This window comes from Haliotis cracherodii, unplaced genomic scaffold (assembly GCF_022045235.1).
Source record: "Haliotis cracherodii isolate W230 unplaced genomic scaffold, xgHalCrac1.p SCAF_4, whole genome shotgun sequence".
In the NCBI taxonomy this organism is placed as follows: domain Eukaryota; kingdom Metazoa; phylum Mollusca; class Gastropoda; order Lepetellida; family Haliotidae; genus Haliotis; species Haliotis cracherodii.
The window spans coordinates 37,985,801-38,005,878 of record NW_027266297.1 but is presented as its reverse complement, the minus strand read 5'-3'; the positions used below and the strand labels follow the sequence as shown (position 1 = coordinate 38,005,878).

The window sequence follows — 20,078 nt, the reverse complement described above, 5'->3', positions numbered from 1 at the left end:
CGCGACCTATCATTGTAGAAAAAAAAACAACGCAAGATAAACATATTTTTATTGCATATATAAGGTTTGTGTGCACACTTGTGATGAGGCACGCCACAAGGCAGCATCATAAGCCCAACCCTGTTTAATATCATGATCAATGATCTTTTTGACCATGTCAACTCTCCTACCCAAACTTCTAAGTTCGCTGATGACGGAGCAATATGGGTAAAGCACAGAGATATCTCACAAATCAGAAAAAAACTCCAGTCAGCCCTGGACGGAGTAGATCAATGGTGCAATAAATGGGGATTCACCCTTTCAAGTGAAAAAACGGTTGGAGTTCTATTCAAACGCCGGGGGAAAGATGCTATGATACCCCGTGTCTCCATAAAAGGCAAACCTATCAAATTCGAAAAATCTGCAATATTTCTTGGAGTTATCCTTGATCAACACCTCACTTGGCGCAAGCATATAGAATATGTGGAAAACAGATGTCAGAAAGACCTGAACGTATTACGGGCAATTTCAGGCACATTTTGGGGCACATCGAGGGACACTCAGCTGGACCTCTACAAAGCTCTTATCAGATCAAAAATTGACTATGGTTGTGAGGCTTTTCACTCAGCATCAAATACTGTCTTGAGGCGCCTAGACAGAATACAATACAAAGCCCTAATGCTGGCCACAGGCGCAGCGACAGGCACCTCACTAGAAGCACTACAAGTAGAAACGGGAGAACTCCCATTGAAACTAAGAAGAGAGCAGGCAATATTATCGTTCTGGGGACGAACATCAAACCCTTTGGTTAAAAAGATATGGCAAGACAAAAACGCTCGAGATGAAGCCCTACCTCGAAAAAATCCCTCACTAAAGCCATCTGGGATATTAGTACGTGAACTCATTCGAAGTCACAATTGCGATGACATTCAGCCTCCAGAAAGTCACTACAAAGGGTTACACCCTCTCTGGACTTTACAAACTCCCAAAGTTGACACTGCTTTAACATCAGAAGTCACTAAAAGAGAAAACCCAACCCTACTACGATCAGTAGCTATCACTAAAATTCAAACTACCTGGGACAGCTGGGCCCATATATACACTGATGGATCCAAGAATCCTATCAACAACAGTGCTGGTTACGGGATCCATATCCACAGCTCCAAACCCCAAGCACATTCAGTTCGCTTGCCTGATGGTCAGTCAGTATTCACGGCTGAATTGGAGGCAATTCATCATGCACTCAAACTCATACCGGAACTCCCGGAAGCAAAGGCAGTCGTCCTATCAGACTTGCTAAGTGCACTTCAGGCCATCAGTGGGAGAAACTCAAACTCCAGGCCAAACACAGTCAACAATATTCTATACGAATATACAAAACTATCGGACCAAGGGCAACAGGTGGAGCTGTGTTGGATCCCCTCTCACATAGATATTCATGGAAATGAAAAAGCAGACTCACTGGCGAAGCTAGCTCTAGACAAAGCGGATATACAGCCTATTCCCTTTAGTAAACTAGAGATAAAAAGCAAAATCAAAGCCTCCATAGCAAAAAGATGGCAAGCCCAATGGGACGCAAGTAAGATCGGCAGATGGCTATACAAAATTCAACCCAAGGTCCAACAAAAAACTCATACTCAAATGAAAGGAAAATTGAAACTGCTATCTCACGCCTCAGACTTGGTCACAAAAAGCACTATGACAAGGTTTGTTCATCTTGCAATCAGGCTGAAACCATTGACCACCTGTTACTAGAATGTCAAGACCATGCCCCAGCCCGGGCTAGGTTAAAACAAGAATTGCAGTTAGATCCGCTATCTGTCATAGATCTCCTAAAGCCAAGAGATGCAATAGCGAAGGCCAAACTAACTCTATTTCTGAGAGATGGACAGCTGCTCGAACGTATATAAACAGAGCAGCCAAGGATAAAAATGAAATCATATCAATATAAAAAAATAGAAATCATATCAATGCAAAAACAGAAATTATGTGAACACCGAAATCACAATAGATATGTGAACCCTTCTCACACACAGGAGTCCCAAAGATGGACAGGTCAGCCGAAATTGCCTAGGCAGAAGGCGACCTCTTAAACACCTAATGCAACAACAACAACTTGTGATGTGTGCGAAATACGCACCAGTCGGAAAGCGCACGTTAAATCTCCAAAGTAACTAACTAACTTGTGATGTCCGTGTGCGAAATACGCTACAGTCTGCAAGCGCATGTTAAATCTTCTACCGGTATATCAGTCAGACTTGTGACGAGTTTCATTCCAGGTCGCCTTATACACGGAGTATAGGATTTTGGGTTGATTTTTAAGGCGTGTACAGGGGGGTCGTCTTATACGTGGGGTCGCCTTATACACAGCGATATACGGTATATCTTTCGTTTAAATAGACATTCAACACCGACAGAAAGCCATGACTTTGAGATGATTATATAATGTTTTCAGCATGTTACTAATCTCATTTGATCTCACTTATCATGTTTTATGTTATTTTGATATCATTCATGACTATGATAGAATTTTCATTTTGTTTTATTGATTTATCCTCTTGTGTTAGCAGCATCTTGTTTGATACCTCCTTGGAGAGGAAAGACAAAAAATAACTTTCATTTGAAACATTTAACTATCAAATAACCTACATCTCTGATTACAGATTCCATGGCAGTCATCCGGTGGCAACGAGAAATACTACTTTGATAACGAGAGTGTAAGTTGTTGATGTTGTTTATCGTTTCAAGGTACAGCTGTGTGGAATTTGTCCATACAACTCAAGCATCTGCTAATGCATGGGATGGAGACAACACAAGTCAGACTGAAAACAATTAGACTGAACAATTGTACAGCTTGTAGACATTTTGAATGTTTTTGGTGACTTTTAAGAAACCATCAAATTCTTTTACTGTACAAATGCTGCTACCCAAGGATCTAAACTAAGATTCTTTGGTGTGCCAGTATTCATTTATCAACCATTCCAGATTACTTTACAAGACTGTAACTTCCGCTTGTTTCACAGCAGATTACCTATGAAGATCCGAGGAAGAAAAGGTCTTCAGAAACCTATGATTGCCGTAATAGGCGACTGCTTGTCGTAAGAAGCGACTAAAGGAATCGGGTGGTCAGGTTCGCTGACTTGGTTGATGCATGTCATCGATCCCAATTGCGTTGATCGATGCTCATGATATTAATCACTGGATTGTCTGGTTCAGACTTGACTATTTACAGACCGCCGTCATATAGCTGGAATATTGCTGAGTGCGGCGTTAAACAACAAACCAACCAACCAACTACACGACTGTGATTGTTGGTCTGGATAACAGAGCTGTGCTACATCTTGCACTACTTTGGGCTTTCCTCCCACATTAAGCTGACACATCTCACTGACAAACTGATATCCTGTACAATACATCGTTAACAAACCTTACACCCGTTTCTTGATATGCCTGAGAAACAGTCATTCTTTTATATACTTTATGATAGCACTGTAAAACTTTTCGTTGCTACTACAGTAAACTACGGTTATAATGAACTCAAAGGGACCACTAATTTTTGTTTGTTATAACCATAGTTTGTTATGAGCATTTATACAGCATATCTACAGCAAATGGACGGGACTAAAAACAGTTCATTATATATGTCAGTTTGTTATAAGCATGTTCGTTATAAAAGTACAGTAAACTATGGTTATAACGAACCACTAATTTTAATTTGTTATAACCGTTTACTGTAAGTATTTCGGTCTGCCAAGAGAATATCTCAAATTGACATCAAAGTCTTGTTCATTCAGGTGTGCATGATCTTCAATGCTGGAGAGCTATCTCTCATCGAATATGGAGCCAATGAGGTTCTAGGATGTGTGAGGACAGAGTTCATGAACCCTCATCTCATCAGGTACTTAGAACACTTTCACTGAATCTCCGCCACTTTTTGTATTGGAGGTTTTCAACCATTTTCCACATCGTTGTTTACAAATTCCTGAAAAGCAAATTTTCTATTGCCTAAATACATCTTCTAATGAACTTCTGATGAGCTTTCATATTGACTTGTGTTTCTATTGAAATTTTCAGTGTGAGATTGAATGAGAGAAAACAGCGTGGTGTCTCCGACAACAAGAAGATGGCCTACCTGGTGGATCTCAAGACCATGGCCATCAGTACGTTCAGTTCAACACAACACTTCACACAAGAAAATATGTCAATAGGCACCTGACAGGGAACTCATTCATCCTTATGTAGATAATATTGTATCTAAGATTAAGTTGGCCTAAGAATAATTTGAGAATTATTTACCAGATGACAATTCTCCGAAGTTTGTAAATGCAGGATTATGAGATAAGTGAAGTATTGTGGTAGTCCCTGGTTGGTGCTTTTGATGATAACCCTACAGGTCCAAGTTCAATTCCCCACATTGTTGCTCTATGTAAAACACTGTGTTGGATTCCTAGTTGTGATATTGGCACAATGTTGATAAGATGAAGATGTGAAAGCTAAATTGGTACTCATCCAGTAGAGGAAACAGTCAAGGGGAGCTAACTCTGGATAAACTTACCTTTCAATCTGTATTCTGTTTACAGTGGACCTTCTTACCGGGATGGGACTCGGACAGATCAGCCACGACTCCAAGATTGACTGGCTGGAGGTATGTAGATCCAGTTTCATTCACTTATCAATATTGCTTGGAAAGCAGATGGCATTTACTGGCTAGTTCACTCAGTTCCTTAGATAGAACTGTAACAGGCACAATTTATTCTGTTTTAACATATATTGTAGTATGGGACGAGTCCAAAATTACTACCTGGTATCCGTCTCCCTGTTACCCGACCCTACCCGGGTACCCACTGTAGGTCTCAAGAGTTGGGAACAAAATGTCTGACTGGGAATTGTTTTAACGCAGCCCTGGCAAAAACTATTTCGATACATATGTGTATCAAACAATCAGATCATGGGTACACTGAAGTTGACGGAAGCTTTATCTTTACTGAAACATATACAGTCGAAAGGAATGTGTGCATCGCCAGAAGGAAATGCGGCATTAGCTACTTGTAGTGTAGGGGCGGTCGGGTAGCCTAGTGGTTAAAGCGTTCGCTCGTCACGCCGAAGACCCGGGTTCGATTCCCGACATGGGTACAATGTGTGAAGCCCATTTCTGGTGTCCCCCGCCGTGATATTACTGGAATATTGCTAAAAGTGGCGTAAAACCATATTCACTCACTCACTCACTACTTGTAGTGTAACCATTGAGCTATTGTGAGTTTTTTTCATTAAACATATCATGTGACTAATCACGGGCCCAGGTACTGTGGGTACCCAGGTCCAACTCAGGACCCACCCGCCCCGAGTACCCGAGTTACCTGTACCAGCCCTAATTGTAGTTATTGATTAAATGCATGATAGGGGCATTGTATTTGTTTGTAAGTGAGATGCATCAATGTTTCAGATGAATGAGACTTGCAGGAAGCTTCTGTTCCGAGACAAGAAACTGAAAGTAAGTCAAGCACTGTATTACAATGACCGACTTACACACCAAGGGAAACAAGTAGTGAAGAATAAAAGTGTGTGATAACGATTAATATAAATATTGATCTTTAAATAAATGCTGGTTTACTTCAATAATGTATGTTTTGCATTGCTCACATATTTATGTTTTTATAGATAGTAGTCTTTAAGTTCATATAGATATGTTATATACTGGTAAGAAATCTTGTGTATTGGTGTGTAAGAAGTTGTTGTCCATAAAGTTTGATGTATTCTCATTTACTCAACTTCTAGAATGAACACACAATGCCATTTAGAAAGTGGTCAAATGTAACAAATGTTATAGTTGGGATTACACTTTCTTAGGAAAGTACTTTTTTTGGTTGAGTTCCATCCGGGATTCGAACCCACACTGCCAGAGCAAGGCACCTTATCGCCAGCACACAAAGTCAGCGATCTAACCCACTCAGCCACCGAGGCTTCCACAAAAATCAAAGTATGACAACTGGTAGTCTAGATCACGTACTTTGTGTACCCCTCTGACAAGTGTAAATTGGCATGGCTCCCATGGCCGAGAGCTATGAACACACAATATCCCAAATATAACGTTTGTTATGTTAAACTTCTAGAATGCCATTGAAACAATTGGCGTGTAAGAGTATGTATCTGTATGGTCATGTTCCTTCTCCAGCTTCACCTGTACGACATGGAGACGCAGATGAAGTCCAGCATCCTCAACTACTGCTCCTATGTCCAGGTATGTGGACATGTGCCTCTTAGGTTTGACCCCTCACCTCTGACATGGGGATTCCCGGTCAGAATTGATCCCCAGCAACCTCGGCTTTTATTAAATTGAGGTGACTTAATGGATCTGGATCCTGAACAGTTGGTCATTGACTTTATTGAATGCATTTCATTGTACCCTGACAGCAAGGATGTTGCTCATGATATCAATCACTGGCTTGTCAGTCCATCAGGAAGAGCTGTGGATCGAAAGATGACATTAAGGAATACATATGTAGTTCAAGGCCGAAACCATGAGTTAAGAAATAACATTCTATAGAGTTGTGGACTTTTGCTTTGTTTTCGGACATAGTGCACTGTACTCCCGAATGGGGACAAGTTTTCTCTGTAACTAGTACAGATGACAGTTTGAATACATCACTGAGCTAAATTAAGAATATGGTATGAAGTTTGAAAACCTCAATTGATAATAAATGTTTTTCAGAGTTGTGGCCCTTGTTTCTAACTATTCCCCCAATCAAATCATGAGGGGCGGTCAGTAGCCTAGTGGTTAAAGCGTTCGCTTGTCACGCCGAAGACCAGGGTTCGATTCCCGACATGGGTACAATGTGTGAAACCCATTTCTGGTGTCCCCCGCCGTGATATACTGCTGGAATATATTTCTAAAAGCATGGTAAAACCATACTCACTTACTCAATCAAAACATGATGTGGGGGATATGAAAGACTTTGTCTTCTTGTACTTACATATTTCTGCCTGTCTAAAGAAATGATATTGTGCAACTTTGGTGTTTCACATATATCCTACAATAAGAATTACCTTGATAAAATTAAACACATCAAGGTAACTTTTGCATTCAGCTGAAAATGTGTTTGTAGAAATAATGACTTCTCTCTACATTTGAAGATATATATATACAATCTTCTTTTTCACATTTCAGTGGGTACCCAGTAGTGATGTGGTTGTGGCTCAGAATCGTGGCAACCTTTGTGTGTGGTACAACATCGACGCCCCGGAGAGGGTCACCATGTTTCCCCTGAAGGTGAGTTGTCTCGCCATCAGTTTCCTCAAAACTCAGTTAGATGAGCGGACATGGCCTGTCTCGCTAGACTTTGTGTGAGGCATGGTTCTGTTGTTCAAGCCACTTGTTTTGTAATGGTTAGAAACAGTACCAAAAACTAGTATTTAACTGATGGTGCTCTTCCTGGTGAAAACCTTTTGAAAAAGGGTATTTTTCTTATAACCTTTCTTAGTCAAACCAGAGATCATATAATTATTATATGGTCTCTGGTCAAACTAAAGTGTCTTCTAATCACATCTTCCCAAGGCAAGGGAGTTAACTGACAATAAAAGTTCAGTTTCCACCTTTGCCGAACTAGGTTGCAATTATGGAGTTTCAAATCAAAATCTTGTAACGAAATCGACATCTGGTTCCTAAACTGCCGTGCAGATTTCGGTCAATTGCAGGATTTCCAAAGCATGCCTACCATCAATTTAGCGTCAACGTATACATGTATATTCCAAGCCTTTTCATGTTTTTAATCAAGGTACTCCCATGACTTGATGCACTCCGCGGAGTAAGACAGTAATTACAGTTAAGAACTTGATTATCAATCAGATCGTTTTGACTGGACGCCGCCATCTTGTTTGAAGCAGACGCTATTGATATGAGAGGTGAAGCCTGATTGGTCAGTTTGGGGGACTTAGAAGGGACATAACTCGTAATAGCCACTGGCAGTGCTACGGTCAAGCCCAGAAATTCCAGCCTTGTTCGGCAAGGGTGGAAACTGGACTTTTAAAGTCAGTTAACTCCCTTGCCTCGGGAAGATGGCTAATCAAGACTATATTGTGTGCTCAACTCTTATCTGTCCCAGGGTGATATTGTTGACCTTGAACGGAACGATGGCAAGACAGACGTGATTGTCAATGAAGGTGTGACCACCATCTCCTACACTCTGGATGAAGGACTCATTGAGTTTGGCACCGCTATTGATGATGGAGATCTGGCAAGGTGAGGTGATTTAAAATAAGTCATTATCATAGGACATGTCTTGGGTTGGTTGTTGGTTGGTTTGTTGTTTAAGGCCGCACTCAGCAATATTCCAGCTATATGACGGCGGTTTATGTCTTGGGATGACTTGGGGGTCACAAAAACCATTGCCAAAATGCTATTGGTGTACTCCTGCAGTAGTGATATAACTCCGGTAATGCAATAGTATTGTTATAATGTGATGTTTTCCTTCCCATACATGTCCTTGTATCATTCAATGTTAGTCAATAGAAGTTTTGAAGGTGAGGGAGGTACTTTTATTATTGACTGATCAAAATTTATGAACATATTTTGAATTGATTCTCACACTAAAGATTGTTTTGAAAATTGGTCTAGCCTCAGTCACATGAGTAGCACCTTAGGTGTGTGAAACAGAAAATAACATACCCATCACATGTTATGTCTATTGTCTCTGTACTCAGTTTTCTTTGTGTTCAGAGCTGCGGCCTTCTTGGAGACCCTGGAGATGTCGTCAGAGACGGAGGCCATGTGGCGCTCGCTGTCCAAGATGGCTGTGGAAGACAGGCAGCTCTACATTGCAGAGAGGTGATACAGTGTTCTTAAAGTTCCGTCAGTGGGTCCAGACTCGTATTTACTCGTATCCGTCATACAGTTTGAATATTGTTGAACCGCCTCCGTGGTTCAGTGGTAGAGCGCCTACCCAGAGAGCGGAAGGTCCGTTGTTTGATCCCCGGCCGTGTCATACCAAAAGACGTTAAAAGATGGTACTTGTTGTTACCCTACTTGGTGCTCAAATTAAGGGGGTAAAACAAGGACTGGAGTCAGTATACTTTGTCTGAGTGGGGTATTCATGTTAAACTATAAATGAACATCAGTCCGGACTAGTACAAGCAGCCTCTCTCTCTCTCGTGTATGATACAGAGACAAATTAAAGTGTTTACCTATTGGGACAGCAAGTCGCATCAGCAGCACGTCACGTCACAATGAGATTCAAATGATGTCAACAAAGCCATCCGGATGACAATACGATGTTGTGTCATGATGTCACATATAATTTTTATGAACCCCAATATGTTTGCTTTCGTAGGTAATAATAATTTTTTTAGTGTTTTGTTTTGATTTTGACACATCCTGTGATGTTGATCATGGTCTGTGCTGACATATTGGGGTTGCCATGGCAGGTGTTACTGTGCACTGGGAGACATAGCCAAGGCTCGCTTCCTGAAGGAGACGCTGAGAATAGCAGAGGAGGCCGCCAAGCACATGGTGAGTGCAGACTTCTCGTGACTTTCATGTGCTGATACTCAGCGAGCTTTTATGGGCTGAACATTTATAATGTTTCCCCCAGTAAATAACTTGGGTCATCAAACATAACTCCATTATAAAGGGCTTTCTACATATCTGAACAAAGGCATAATTCACTATGCAGAGTTGCGTCCTTTGGGTACTCCAGAATATGATCGTTGGTTTGAATCCCAGTTCACCCCAATTATGTTTGTAGGTCTGTCAGCAACTTACCCATGCTTGTCAGTTTTACCAAAGTGGTAAACGTCTGAGACCTGCATCACTTCGGGCTTCCTGCCCCATTAAACCGACATGCTGCTTTGTAACTGGGATCCTGTTCAAAGTGCATTATACCCAACTCATTCACTCACTCTGAGCAAAGTTAAAACCTGTTTGTCATGGCACACACATTGTTTGAAGAACGAGGGATAGTAATTTTCTGAAACACTGCCAACCTTGAAAGTTCTAAAAACATTGACATAAGGAATTCTCAATTGTCCCTATGACTGCTTATACAGCACCTTCAGCACCATTCATTCAAGATGAAAGCCCTTTAGGAAGAACTTGTAAATATGTACAAATAACGTAGTAAACTGACTCTACCATCTCTGATTGTGTCCTGTGTCAGGGTGGCGACGGACTCAACCACTACAAGGTGCGAGCTCGTATGGCCATCATGGAGAAGAGGTTCAAGGAGGCAGAGTCCATCTACCTGGAGCAGGTCAGACATCAGCCTTTCTCTTGTTTCTTGACAACATGCAATAACACCTGCACAAAACATCCTTTGCTCTATGACTGTCCTAAGTCTATGAAAGAATGGGGGACCTCCAGGATTAGATCTTGTCGTCCATGCCTTGCGGGTGGATAGTTTTGAGATCAAAGATCCATTTTAGTTCAGTGGATTGGCGTTTGGCCATGCTCTGGTCAGACTCAGGGTCCATTTCAGCTGTTGTATGATTTGATAGTGTAGTTCTCTAGTAGAGTGTGTCCCACTGAAATGTGTAGTGACGGATTTGTCTCTTTGGTGGTTGATGTCGGCAAAGTAATCTTTGAGTCTATGAGAGTCCGATGAGAGACAGCCAGCTCGAAACTAGTCACTGATACCAGAGATTGCTCTTGGGTTTTAGCCTAACACCTTATCTTGTCCTAAATCTTTGTTAAGGTGAGGGAGTTGTGATCACTAATCGCTAAGATAGTTACAACGGCACCCTGGACATCATGCACAGTGGAATCTCAGTGTGGTGAAGATGTGTAGATGTAATAAATTGGAAGAACAGCCTTGGATGAAGTGTACATGAGTCCACCAACTCACTGCTGTTTTGCTGCTGAACACTTGTGTCAGAGAAGAAATTGTTCTAGCTGGTCTATTTTGCAATATGCAATAATTTCTTGCCTCAAACATTAATTGTATACTGCTTCACTCAGCAAATAACAGTGATTGAAGCATTGCTGCATTTGTACTGAGTACAGTTGGCCTTGTGGTCTAGGGCACTGATAGTCGCTGTGTGTTGTATCTGTTTATGTGTTTGAATCCCAGATTCCCCCTGATTATGAACTTTGGTCACCATCATACCAGTGCTTTGTGGGTTGAATCCCGGTTCACCCCCATCATGTTTCTAGGTTTGGCACCATCATACCAGTGCTTTGTGGGTTGAATCCCTGTTCACCCCAATCATGTTTCTAGGTTTGGCACCATCATACCAGTGCTTTGTGGGTTGAATCCCGGTTCACCCCCATTATGTTTCTACGTTTGGCACCATCATACCAGTGCTTTGTGGGTTGAATCCCGGTTCACCTCAATCATGTTTCTAGGTTTGGCACCATCAAACCTGTGCTTGTGGGTTTCACCAAAGTGGTAAGCGTCTAAGACCTGCATCACTTCAGGCTTTCCTCCCACATTAAGCTGACACACCATGATATAACTGGAATACTGTTAAAAGGGGTGTTACCCAACTCACTCACTCACTCACTCACTCACTCACACCAGTGCTGGTGGGTTTTTCCAAGTGGAAGAGATCTTCAACCTGTGTCCAACATTAACCTGACCTGCTGTTATGTAAATGAAATATTGCTGGAGCAGCATTAAAACCCACCTCACTCACTGGACGTTAATGACCTGACCTATGTCGTCATGTCTTGTCTGAACACCTGTAAACATTGTTACAGAACCATGTCGACGAGGCGATGGAGATGTACCAGGAGATGCACATGTGGGATGAGGCAATTGAGGTGGCGGAGGCAAAGGTAGGTCATCCTGACAACACTCGCAGAAGCTTATGTTCCCTCTGTAGGACCTGTTACATAGTTATTGTAGAATCAACATATCAACAAATCAACATAACAAGTTTGGAAGTGTCCCACCCTTCAGTACTTATGGGTGGAGACTGTGTATAATATGTGAAGTGTGTGTGTATTATGTGTGAAGAGTGTGTATAATGTGTGAAGTGTGTGTGTATTGTTTGTACTATGTAGCTTTGTTCAAACATACATAAATCAGAAGGAACGTGTTCATAGTCATGAAGAAATGCGAACATTAGAGACTTAAAATTGTTGTGTAACCATGTAGTTATAAAATGTATTTTTGTCATGAAACAATATATCACGTGACAAACCATGGGTCCGGGTAGTCCTGTTGGTACTCCGGACCTACTCATCACCAACCTGACCCGAGTACCCGAGTTACCCGTCCCAGCCCTTGTACTATGCATGTAATATGTGTGTATTATGTGTGAAGTGTGTGTATTGTGTGTAATGTGTGTAATGTGTGTGTGTATTGTGTGTAATGTATGTGTGTATTGTGTGTGTATTATATGTAAAGTATGCGTGTTATATGTGTAAAGTATGCGTGTAATATGTCTCTATGTGTGTATAATGTGTGACAGAGTCACCCCGAGCTGGAGACATTGAGGCGGAACTACTACCAGTGGCTCATGGAGACCAGCCAGGAGGAGACAGCAGGGGAGGTAACTCACTTCATGGTCAATCTTTTGTTCTGCCAGAATGCACTGTTAGCTACAATAAAACTTCTTGTGACGTTAAGCAATATTCCCTCACTCACGCACATTCTGCTAAGATGTGTCACACATTAACATCACAGTTCACATGGAGACATTGAGGTTATAAATGTAACTGTGTTGTAGGCATCTGGCATAATCTGTTTTCTAATTGAACGCATCACAAGGTGACAGAAAAGGTAGAGATGTAACTCTGTTAACAAGCTGTCAATTGTTTGCAGGTGAAGGAGCGCGAGGGAGACTACATGGCGGCCATCAACCTGTACATGAAGGCCGGCCTCCCAGCTAAGGCCGCTCGCCTCGCCACCAGCAGGGATGTGAGTAGAAACATTAGGATGAACACCGCGAGGCTGGTGACGAGATAGAGGCATTCAAATTTCAAAACTGGACTCTTTTATTTGTTTGAACAAGTGAGAGTGCTTTTCAAAGAAGTCACAATATATGGATAACAACTTCTTTATTTACTGTAAAGGCGACGTTTCGGTATAGATCCTTGTACAGTTGTCAAGAAAGGCTGATTATCAATGGTATAAGGATCTATACCGAAATGTAGCCTTCACAGTAAATAAAGAAGTTGTTATCCATATATTGTGTCTACTTTGTCATCCGTCAGCTTCTAAGTAATGCCTATTAAATGATTCGAGAATGTATTTTGTAGGTTAGAATAGCCTTTATGAACCACATAACATGAAATATCTTTTACCTTTGTATTTTTCAAAATGGCACCAATTTTTTCCATTGTGTTCCCTCCAGGAACTGATGTCAAACTCCGACCTTATCAGCAGGATTGCCTCAGCTCTCATCAAGGCAGACCTCTATGAAAGGGTGAGTGGCCCTTGAAATAGTCTTATCCTACAGTAGCAGAATTACAATTACTGTAGCAAAATGGGAACATATGTTAGGTGTCACCCTTATTAATCCAGTGTATTATATGTCGTTTCTATAATTGTTAAATATCCTGGACCCATTCCCTACAATAGCTTCATTTTGAGCCAGATTCAAATTATGAGATGCTTCAAATGTCCTATCAATATTCATGAGCAAGAGAAATTCTGTGCTAAGTCAGTGACAAGAGATCATTGACACGGCGACATCACCTTGAAATGAACTTTGGTGGTGATTTGGTCCAGAGTATTTATCATAAGGCTTAAAAAAATAAAAGATTTGGTTCTCAGGCAATGGCTTTTAAAAATAAGTGGACGGGCAAAGTTTTTTTTTGTTGTTGAAGCTATTTTATAACCAAATTTTGTCAAAGATTTAAAAAAAGAAATAAATAAAAACGAAACATGCACAGAATTTATGATGATGTGGGCGGCGCCTGAGAACCAAGACTATTATTATTTTTTAACTTAAAAGAACGGAGATATAATACCCTGGATTATCCAGGAGCAATAGGTCTCTGAAAGTTTGGCATCAACTGCTCCAATAAGTGCCCCTGACCATCTTGTAGACCAATCTGTATGTAATCTTTGTAGCGACCCTACGTAGACCAAAGGTGCGGTCGGGTAGCCTAGTGGTTAAAGCGTTTGCTCGAAGACCCGGTTTTGATTCCCGACATGGGTACAATGTGTGAAGCCCATTTCTGGTGTACCCCTGCCGTGATATTGCTGGAATATTGCTAAAAGCGGCGTAAAACCATGCTCACTTGCTCACTCACTTAGACCAAAAGTTTACTTGACAGTCCATATTTTCTTGTGTATGACTTAGATTTGTTTGCAGAAAACACAGCAGTGTAGAAAGGGCATGTTAATGCCTGGTATCTGTTATCTATAGGATCATGTTTCATCGGCTTTAGAGCTAACTTTGTCCCCAACTGCTCGATCTCTGACAACAGAGTTAACTTGTGGTTTTTTTTCCTTTTGTCAACTTTCTAAGCACCAAGGGTGTCTATTACAGTGAATGAGTTATTTCCTGTTGTTAACTGCTGCACAATTCTCCACACATTGCTATATATTGGACAGGCTGGTGACCTGTATGAGAAGATTAAGGACGCCACCAGAGCCATGGAGTGCTTCAGGAAGGGCAAAGCCTATAGGAGAGGTAGGCAGTGGTCTCGTGTAGTTCTTATGGTCAACAAGCCTGTCTTTTCAGAGGTAGAAAACTGTGATGTTAGATTAACAAATATTGCAGTGATGATAGTCAGTGGTCATCCAAGACTGCTATTTCATCCGAAAGTGTGAAAATAGATAAACCTATCAGGTTATGTGAGAAATGTTTTCAATGCAAGACATACTTTTTATTTGTGCTGCCTTACCATTAATAATGATAATTCAGGATTCTGATCAAGCAGATGTCAGTCATTTGCCTACAAGTACTTCATTATGATATATGAAGTCATTCCAGCAACACTGGTAACCATGGTAACTACTCACGCATCTCATTGTGAAAGTAAGACGCCGTCTGATGAATTGACTTTTATTGGGTCAGGATTTAGCAATGATGCCCAATTGACTAAGGATTTCATATTAGTACTCATTGTCATTTTGTGTTATCAGGTAAATGATATGATCAAAATGTCCTAATAGCCCCCAAAAGCGTTTTGTCTCAAGCTAAATTATTGAGGAGTGTTATTGTTTCAGGTGTATACTTAGCCTAGCTTGAGAGGACATGTTTGTTTTATGATGGTTATGTTTGTTTTATGATGGCTATGTATGTGTTATGATGGCTATGTATGTGTTATGATGGCTATGTATGTGTTATGATGGCTATGTATGTGTTATGATGGCTATGTTTGTTTTATGATGGCTATGTATGTGTTATGATGGCTATGTATGTGTTATGATGGCTATGTATGTGTTATGATGGCTATGTATGTGTTATGATGGCTATGTTTGTTTTATGATGGCTATGTATGTGTTATGATTGCTATGTATGTGTTATGATGGCTATGTATGTGTTATGATGGCTATGTATGTGTTATGATGGCTATGTATGTGTTATGATGGCTATGTATGTGTTATGATGGCTATGTATGTGTTATGATGGCTATGTATGTGTTATGATGGTTGTTTGTGTACAGCGGTGGAGCTGGCTCGGTATGCGTTCCCCGCCGATGTTGTCAAGCTGGAGGAAGACTGGGGAGACTACCTCGTGACACAGAAGCAGCTGGACCCGGCCATCAACCACTTCATCGAGGCAGGGTAAGGGGAGATGTATTAAGTCAGATATTTGTTGGTTGTGGTATTCAGTGTAATGTGTAATGTACAGTGCAACCATGTGGAGATATGTACTGAGTCGATCTCTCCTCTACAACCATGGTAGCAAACATCATGATGAGAAGTGGGTTCAAACCCGTTGACATCCTACACAACTCTGGTGCATTCCTCTGATAACACCAATATTTGATCAATTACAAAATAGCATGTAATTCCCTACAGTACAGATATATAGAAACCAGGGCCCTGTTCCTCAAAGCGATCATAGCGCTACGACTGTCGTAAGTCCATGTCAAAGTATGGGAGTTACAATCACCTTAGCGCTACGACTGTTGTAAGTATGTCAAAGTATGGGAGTTACGATCACCTTAGCGCTATGACTGTTGTAAGTATGTCAAAGTATGGGAGTTACGATCACCTTAGCGCTACGACTGTTGTAAGTATGTCAAAGTATGGGAGTTACGATCACTTTAGCGCTACGACTGTTGTAAGAATGTCAAAGTATGGGAGTTACGATCACCTTAGCGCTATGACTGTTGTAAGTATGTCAAAGTATGGGAGTTACGATCACCTTAGCGCTACGACTGTTGTAAGTATGTCAAAGTATGGGAGTTACGATCACCTTAGCGCTACGACTGTTGTAAGTATGTCAAAGTATGGGAGTTACGATCACCTTAGTGCTACGACTGTTGTAAGTATGTCAAAGTATGGGAGTTACGATCACCTTAGCGCTACGACTGTTGTAAGTATGTCAAAGTATGGGAGTTACGATCACCTTAGCGCTACGACTGTTGTAAGTATGTCAAAGTATGGGAGTTACGATCACCTTAGCGCTATGATCACTTTGTGAAATGGGGTCTTGCAAAGTACATTCCTCCCAAACCCTGTTTATCTGCACATCTTGGGTATTTAAAGAAGGGTCTGTATAACTGAATACCTGGTGTCTGGATATCTGAATCTGACTGGACTTTCCTCCCGTGTCTTAAACAAAAAGATGTGATGCTATTTCCATATATTGCACTTATTTGGTGATAAGTTTTGTATAAGTATAACATTTTTGAAAACAGTTTTTGGGGATATCTTTTGTCTGGATATGTGGTGTTTTCACGCTTTTCTTTTGTAACTTAGATTGCTATTTCGACTAGATGTACAAAGGGACAGTAATACACCTTGTAGCTTTTCTCTGTTCATCATGACCTATTTTCTCTTTACGGTTGTTTTCTTCACTATATATATATATGTGTGAAGGGTGCTTATGTAGCCAAGTTAAACCATTGATCTTCACATCAAAGCTCTGAAATCCTACTCAAGATGTTTTTTACAGTTTTTGATGCACAGATAACAGAATCAGTTCAGAAAATGAGATTCTCGAGGTCATTATGAAACAGAGGACACATTTTCTGCATAGTTATCTCCCCTCTTCGATATACAGAATGTTAAATGGGAAGTTGACACAGTTGACTCACACAGTGTTTCGGCTAATAAAATGGAAGTAAATTACAATTTCTTTTCACTTTTTATAAGTGTGGTGAATCATGGTGAATGGATCTATATCCCTTCAAACAGTTGTTCAGTAAACATGTGTCATGTTTCCCTGTAGAGCCACTCTGAAGGCTGTAGATGCAGCCATTGCATCCCGACAGTGGGCCAAGGCAGTACAGATTCTGGAGATGCAGGATTCGTCGATGGCTTCCCGATATTACAAGAAGATAGCTGACCACTATGCCTCTGTTGGAGAATACGAGGTACTAGAGTGTGTTAAGTAATACCCTCAGCAATAGGCCTTCAGTGAATGGCTAATACTAGTTAAAGGTGGTGTGAGAGTGTGTTAATGAATGCCCACAACAAGAGGCTGACAGTGGTTAGCTTATACTAGTTCTCCATGTTCTAGGTGGTACAGAGTTATTAGACTGTTATGAAATAGACTGTTATGAGACCTCATCACCTTTTGGAAATATTTATTTTAACTTGTAATGAAGCTGAAAATTTGTCAGTTTTTCCATGACATGGCTTCTCCAAGCAATCACATTCAGGCTTCACATGGACACTGTAATATGCCTAATGGAGAATGCATAGTTTCCACTTTGGTTCTTAAATCTGAGACCCCTGAAGATCCAGGGTAGAATAGGCCTTCAGCAACCCCTACTTGCTGTAAATAACGACTATGCTTGTCTTAAGAGGCGACTAACAGGATTGGGTGATCAGGTTCGCTGACTTGGTTGATGGATGTCATAGTATCCCAATTACGTGGATCGATGCTCTTGATGTCAGTCACTGGATTGTCTGGTCTAGACTCGATTATCTACACAGACTGCCTTCATATAGCTGGGATATTGCTGAATGCGGCATTAAACAACAAAAAAACAAATAAAGAATCTCAAATCTGAATTTGATGAGTTTGTGCAATGATACATTTCAATCTCAAAAATAGATGATAAAACACTTTCAGTAAAGTGTAACATTAGAACTTTATATGCTATGTGATTGAAACATTTGGCCAATGGATGCAAATGGTTTCGATATGTTGATGGCCATCTTGATTAGTATGCCCTGACTTGAGAATGGTGATGATTCAGACAGCCGAGCGGTTCTACGTGGAGGCGAGCTGTACGCGGGAGGCGGTGGACATGTACAACCAGGCCGGGATGTGGGAACAGGCTCACAAGGTATGGACATGCTACGGATTACTGATCCTGCTGATCTGTGTCACACAGAATTCAGGGATGGAACTTACGCTGAAATGCTAGCCAGAATAGTTATACATATGTAAGGGGAACTCCCCCTTATAAGCCTGAAATTCCCCGACACAGAAGAACCTCGGTCTAGCAGACTGGTGCCAGCACATCCCTGGATTTGCTACCAAACTACGTCTTCCACAGATATAAAAAAACATCAGTTGAATTCCAAAATTGTAGCTTCAAATATTATCAGATTTGTTTAAGATTGTATGTGGTCGTGATAAAGCCTGTTCAATGTTGATCATCACTGTCATGACTTGTGTTAAAAAGTTCTGGAATGTTCTGTAACAGTTACGAGGACAGAGACATGTTGAACATCATTGTCGAGCCTTGATTACTGTCAGGTATAATGTGAGGTCTACAGCCTGTATTATGACAGAGACATGTTGAACATCATTGTCTGGCCTTGATTACTGTCAGGGATCATGTGAGGTCTACAGCCTGTATTATGACAGAGACATGTTGAACCTCATTGTCTGGCCTTGATTACTGTCAGGGATCATGTGAGGTCTACAGCCTGTATTATGACAGAGACATGTTGAACATCATTGCCTGGCCTTGATTACTGTCAGGGATCATGTGAGGTCTACAGCCTGTATTATGACAGAGACATGTTGAACATCATTGTCGGGTCTTGATTACTGTCAGGTATAATGTGAGGTCTACAGCCTGTATTATGACAGAGACATGTTGAACATCATTGTCTGGCCTTGATTACTGTCAGGGATCATGTGAGGTCTACAGCCCGTATTATGACAGAGACATGTTGAACATCATTGTCTGGCCTTGATTACTGTCAGGGATCATGTGAGGTCTACAGCCCGTATTATGACAGAGACATGTTGAACATCATTGTCTGGCCTTGATTACTGTCAGGGATCATGTGAGGGCTACAGCCTGTATTGTGACAGAGACATGTTGAACATCATTGTCTGGCCTTGATTACTGTCAGGGATCATGTGAGGTCTACAGCCTGTATTATGACAGAGACATGTTGAACATCATTGTCTGGCCTTGATTACTGTCAGGGATCATGTGAGGGCTACAGCCTGTATTGTGACAGAGACTAAGTACAGTTGACACCATGATGTGTTGTTCCAGCTGGCCTCCACCTACATGAAGACAGACGATGTGGCCAACCTCTACGTGTCCCAGGCACGCCAGCTGGAGGAACAGGGCAAGTTCAAGGATGCAGAGAGGTAATGTCATCAACCAGGGCTGTGACCTTTCACTGAATCTGTGCCTTCTCACGCTTGTGCCATGTATATTAATAGCTATTGTGTGGTAGAATCATGACAAGTTAATGTGGTTCCTTCATACAGTAATAACAGTGCTATTATATAATGTAATGTATCATAGATTTTTTATGACTATTTTGAAACTACTGCACCAACTGATGACAATGGTGTGTAGAGGACTGAAGCGTGACTTGTGTAGAGGACTGAGGTGTGACTTGCGTAGAGGACTGAGGTGTGACTTGTGTAGAGGACTGAGGTGTGACTTGTGTAGAGGACTGAAGCGTGACTTGTGTAGAGGACTGAGGTGTGACTAGTGTAGAGGACTGAGGTGTGACTTGTGTAGAGGACTGAGGTGTGACTTGTGTAGAGGACTGAAGCGTGACTTGTGTAGAGGACTGAGGTGTGACTTGTGTAGAGGACTGAGGTGTGACTTG

General features: G+C 41.3%; 1 protein-coding gene across 4 annotated transcripts in view; it reads left to right on the top strand.

Moving 5' to 3' along the window:
* LOC139478176 (intraflagellar transport protein 172 homolog) overlaps positions 1-20,078 on the top strand; it is a 65,734-nt gene that overhangs the window by 13,009 nt on the left and 32,647 nt on the right. For all 4 annotated transcript variants that reach the window (XM_071260532.1, XM_071260531.1, XM_071260530.1 and 1 more), the window contains exons 11-30: positions 2,643-2,696; positions 3,774-3,877; positions 4,054-4,139; positions 4,560-4,624; positions 5,423-5,470; positions 6,152-6,217; positions 7,145-7,246; positions 8,079-8,215; positions 8,693-8,800; positions 9,397-9,481; positions 10,128-10,220; positions 11,666-11,743; positions 12,382-12,462; positions 12,735-12,830; positions 13,267-13,338; positions 14,475-14,553; positions 15,533-15,653; positions 17,269-17,413; positions 18,245-18,334; positions 19,508-19,605. In XM_071260532.1, coding sequence (XP_071116633.1) covers positions 2,643-2,696; positions 3,774-3,877; positions 4,054-4,139; positions 4,560-4,624; positions 5,423-5,470; positions 6,152-6,217; positions 7,145-7,246; positions 8,079-8,215; positions 8,693-8,800; positions 9,397-9,481; positions 10,128-10,220; positions 11,666-11,743; positions 12,382-12,462; positions 12,735-12,830; positions 13,267-13,338; positions 14,475-14,553; positions 15,533-15,653; positions 17,269-17,413; positions 18,245-18,334; positions 19,508-19,605 — 1,808 coding nt within the window. The remainder of the gene's footprint in view (positions 1-2,642; positions 2,697-3,773; positions 3,878-4,053; positions 4,140-4,559; positions 4,625-5,422; positions 5,471-6,151; positions 6,218-7,144; positions 7,247-8,078; positions 8,216-8,692; positions 8,801-9,396; positions 9,482-10,127; positions 10,221-11,665; positions 11,744-12,381; positions 12,463-12,734; positions 12,831-13,266; positions 13,339-14,474; positions 14,554-15,532; positions 15,654-17,268; positions 17,414-18,244; positions 18,335-19,507; positions 19,606-20,078) is intronic.